At 31.6% G+C, this 4,445-nt stretch overlaps 1 protein-coding gene across 2 annotated transcripts in view; it reads left to right on the forward strand.

The window, feature by feature from the left end:
- The window catches only part of LOC111631360 (duodenase-1-like), an 8,423-nt gene extending 5,124 nt beyond the window's left edge, over window positions 1-3,299 (forward strand). Inside the window, exons 5-8 of one of the 2 annotated variants that reach the window (XM_023375588.1) lie at window positions 1,268-1,509; window positions 1,590-1,726; window positions 1,804-2,003; window positions 3,251-3,299. In XM_023375588.1, the coding sequence (XP_023231356.1) occupies window positions 1,268-1,509; window positions 1,590-1,726; window positions 1,804-1,980 (556 nt within the window). In that variant the 3' untranslated portion in view covers window positions 1,981-2,003; window positions 3,251-3,299. Of the gene's footprint in view, window positions 1-1,267; window positions 1,510-1,589; window positions 1,727-1,803; window positions 2,341-3,250 lie in introns of those variants that run through there. The other variant, XM_023375587.1, reaches the window with a different exon arrangement.
- Window positions 3,300-4,445: the final 1,146 nt, after the last annotated feature.

Raw genomic sequence — 4,445 nt, forward strand, 5'->3', positions numbered from 1 at the left:
TTTTTATTGTTTTTATATCTTTCAATATATTTATTTTGTTTGTACAAAATAAAAAAATAATTTTTAACGATACAATAGTCTTCGTTAGGCTTAACATTGACGAAAATTCAACGCGAAGCGACACGCAACGGAGAAAAATGTCAAGATGGGATAAATTAATATATTTTTTCGTACACAATCGGTTATCCGAAACATCGATCTTCCGAACAACCCCAGTCCCCAATTGGTTCGGATAATCGATGCTCTACTGTATATATATATTTATATTGTATTTCCTTTACAGTCATTTGTACGCATAAAATGCAGCTATTCGACAAAAAAAAACGTTGTGCTGTAAAAGTCAGGAAGAGATTAATTAATTTTTTATGTTTGAATAATGAGATACGTTAGCGCACTCAGTATATAAACTTTGAAAATCAGAGCAGAGTAAAATCGGTAATAATATTTTTAATGTGGATTCAATAAAATTCCAACATTATGTGTCCAGTAATTCATAAATAGTAGCAAAAGACACAATATAGTGTAAATGAAAAAATTGAAATTTAATCTGAAAATAATTTTTTTAAATTTTCTAGTGTCTGTTTTCCAATTCGTTCGTAGGATGCAGGGCCACTTGCCTTCTTTTCCTATTCCAACGCTGATATACAGTAGTGACCAAAAGTAGAGCTACCGTTGACATATTTTTTAAAACTTTTAAATCTCTATTTTGTTTACCACCTGCTACATAATTAACATTGTGATAGTTGAAAAATTCACATAACAAAACAGTCAAAATACTCAATTGAATCAAACAGAATTTATATTTTACACCGTGAGAAAAGTAGAGCTACCAAAAGAAGTATGCAGATGTAACAATTTTTACAGAAGCACATGGTATAAATGTACAAAAATAATGTAATGAATAACACAGGGTTTAGTTAGAAAAAACACTAGGAAAGCTTCCTTCAAGTGGTTAACATAATATATGAACCAGATTAATATAGTAAGTCGTTTCGGAATTCAAACTCACCTGGAAAATTGACCATATCAAAGTAGAATTGAATTTTCCTATTATCCCGTTCATCTACTTACTTGGTTACAATAGAGATTCCAACATACAAACAGGAACTCACTGCCATTTCTCTGACAAAGCTGTTTTCAGAAGGAGTAAGTGAAAGATAAAAACAAAAAAATGTGATTACAAACCGGGAAAGTAATGTAATAATATTTTTGCTTTATTCTATTGTTTCGCCCAACAATTATTTATTTAAATTTCGTTATTATTCAGATACAAAGTCAAAGATTATTACGGAAGAATAGGAGACGTTAACAAAAACGCGGGGAAGAAAGTGCTGTTTCGGAGAAGAATTAAACACCCACGTTATGATTCAAAAACACATAACAATGATATTGCACTTCTGATTCTCGCACGCCGTATTAACAAGATATCTCCGATCCCCTTAGTTGGAAAAGACTTAACATTTACTGAAGGTCACGCCACGCTGGTTGGTTGGGGAAATATTGGTTTAAGTAAGTCTGTTATTTTTCTGTATTATTCAAATTCTTGTGCGACAATAAAAATAATATGAATGACTTTTTATGTAATTTAGAAGAAAATGATGAAACAGACCTTCTTAAAGTAGGGAAAGTAAAGTTAGTAGATCCAAAATACGTGGCTCGTAAATTTCACTACAAATTAACTTACAAAGAAATTACAACAAAGTCATCTAGAGTAAAAGCCATGAAAGTAAAGCAGATATTACTTTTGACATTATGGTTATAGTTAATGTTACCCTGTTATTTATAACAGTTTTATTGTTACAGGGAGATTCTGGCTCACCACTGATCATGAGAGATACGTTAAAAAGACCAGTGCTTATTGGCATTTTGTCTTACGGCGGAAATAATACTAAAGAACCAGATGTTTACATGTCAATCAGTGTTCACCATGATTTTATAAAAACTCACAGCGTTGGACGTCCCACATACCTAGATGTATAAAATTAAAATATGAAAATATCATGGTAAATTTTTCATTTCAGAAAATATAAAATATAATTCCATTTGCAAATAGCTCGTATTTAAACAATATTTAACAGCGAATATATTTTAATTCTTTAACCGTATCACTTTAACAGGTTTTTGTAACAGGTAATCTTATGTATTTATTTATTGTATAAATTACATAATTAGATTTTCTTTAAATAAAACCTTAAAGATCCATGTAAAATTTTTAATGTGTCACGAATTTACGTAATGTACTTACACTAGGAATCTCTGCGCTATTTTACATATTTATTACAGTCAGTGCTGTTAAAATATAAGCAATTATTATAGCCGTGTTAGTATCAATTTCTAGAAATTTGGCATGGATAGATCTATATGAGACATTAATGGCATTAAATTTCGGTGTAAGAAACTCGAGGCTGTCAGGAAGTCGAGAGAATCACGTGTTATATTTGGAGTGAGATCAGATTTAATAAAAGATTTACTCATTGTTTACACTTATAATATTTTTTCTAAATTTATTTCTTTTTTTTAAATTAAGCCTTGTTTGTATTTTGTGATAATTAATAATATAAAAGTTATATTTATATATTTTTATTTAATTTTGATTTTATTCTGTCTGTCGAAGTAAAACACTATATGTCAATTTTTAACTACTTTCGTAATTTCGATCTGGTTGAAACTTGTCATACATAGCTGCTCTCGATGACAATACTTTTCTCTAAATTTGGCAAAGTTGAATATTAGCGTTAAAATTAGCGAAAATTTTATATGTTAAAAAATAAAATTTGAAAACAGATTATTTTATGTATAGCTTTACTTATTAATATAAAGCATAAAACGAATCAAATAAACGTGTTTGTTCTCATAAAGATATTAAAAACTATAAAAGAATAATTTTCTCTTTCATTGTTTTTGTTATTTGGCAAACAAAACTATCACGTGGAAATGTTTACAAATATTCTTGTTAGTTACACTTTCTATGTGTTTTTACGAGCTCATTATCAAATACAAATTATAATTTAACATTTAAACAATTTATAAACACGAGGCAGTGGCGGCCTTAGGGGATGGCGAGCAGGGCAATCGCCCGGGGCCTCGCTCTTGGAGGGGCCTCGCGCAACAACCAAGTAGAAAAAAGTTGATATTTAAAACTTTTTATTTTATCCTTGGCTATTAGTTATAACAATAAAATAAATTTAATTTATAGTACAGTATATATTAATAAGTGCCTACTATTTCAATTCACATACTTTGCACATAGGACAAGGGCCTCGCAAAGATCTGCCGCCCAGGGCCTCGCAATGGATAAGGCCGCCGCTGCCNAGATCGCAAAACTCAAAATACATGCATACATTGTAATTTACTATGTGGAGAATACTCATTTTATCTGCAAAATAGACCGTAACGAATTGTGCAACAAATGAACTTGCCAAGACAGACAATAAAAAATTTATTTTTCTATATAATATTCTTCATCGCAAAAAAAGCCAAATCTGGCAATTTTGCTCAGAACTAACTGAAGCGCCACTTGTAATCGTCCAATGCACCACGTTTTGGCCACCCCTGATTTATACAATAAATAAAATATGTAAATACCGTAAAATAAATGAATATTGCATATACTATACCTTAGTGCAAATCTGTGATGTCTCGTTTCCATGGTCATTATACAGACAATGTTCCCTCTAAGCTGAGCGGCTGAGCGGCTGCGCACTGCTCAAATTGTTGCCGCGCACGAGAATTTATGTGCCGCGCAGGCGAGCATGCACACCAATTTGAATTGTTGTTTACTTATTTCTCACTCTGTCTGCAGCATGATTACTGCTACGTATATTTCAATTAAATACATTAAATCATTGACAAGAGATAATATTTTGTATAAAAGTATGTTTTAAAATTAATTTTAATCTCTACTTTATACAGTCGACCCACTATAACACGGGTTCCTATAATTCGAATTCCTATATCACGGCAAAAAAGTTGCGACAGTGTTCGTACAAACATGCTAAAAAAACTCGTATAATTCGGTAAAACGTCATCGCCGACTCGTGTCGCGACAGGATTGGTCGAATCTAGATCAATAGCGGATATTGCACAATGGAGATAATTCTTATACATTTTTGGCGTGGAAGAATTATCATGTGATTCTTGATTTATTAGCTCGAAGTTCGAGCTGTGTCCTGGTTCGGCTGACACGAGATGTCGCGGATAAAACAGCTTGGTCCGGCTATTGATACTTACCTCGGTGTTAAGACTGTTTTTACTTCATAATTTTATTTAATTGTCAGTTTATCATCATTAATACTTGACCGTTTTCACTGAATTTGTAATAAAAGTCTAAACATCGTAATAACCGTTGACTTAGAGGGATATTTGATCGGTTCCATCTATCAGAGTATCACGAGCTGGTGGAAAGAGGAAGTGAGATTTTTTTAATTTTTCTTAGTTTTAATTAA

Source organism: Centruroides sculpturatus, unplaced genomic scaffold (assembly GCF_000671375.1).
Source record: "Centruroides sculpturatus isolate CEXI.00-Female unplaced genomic scaffold, Cexi_2.0 scaffold392, whole genome shotgun sequence".
Lineage (NCBI taxonomy): Eukaryota > Metazoa > Arthropoda > Arachnida > Scorpiones > Buthidae > Centruroides > Centruroides sculpturatus.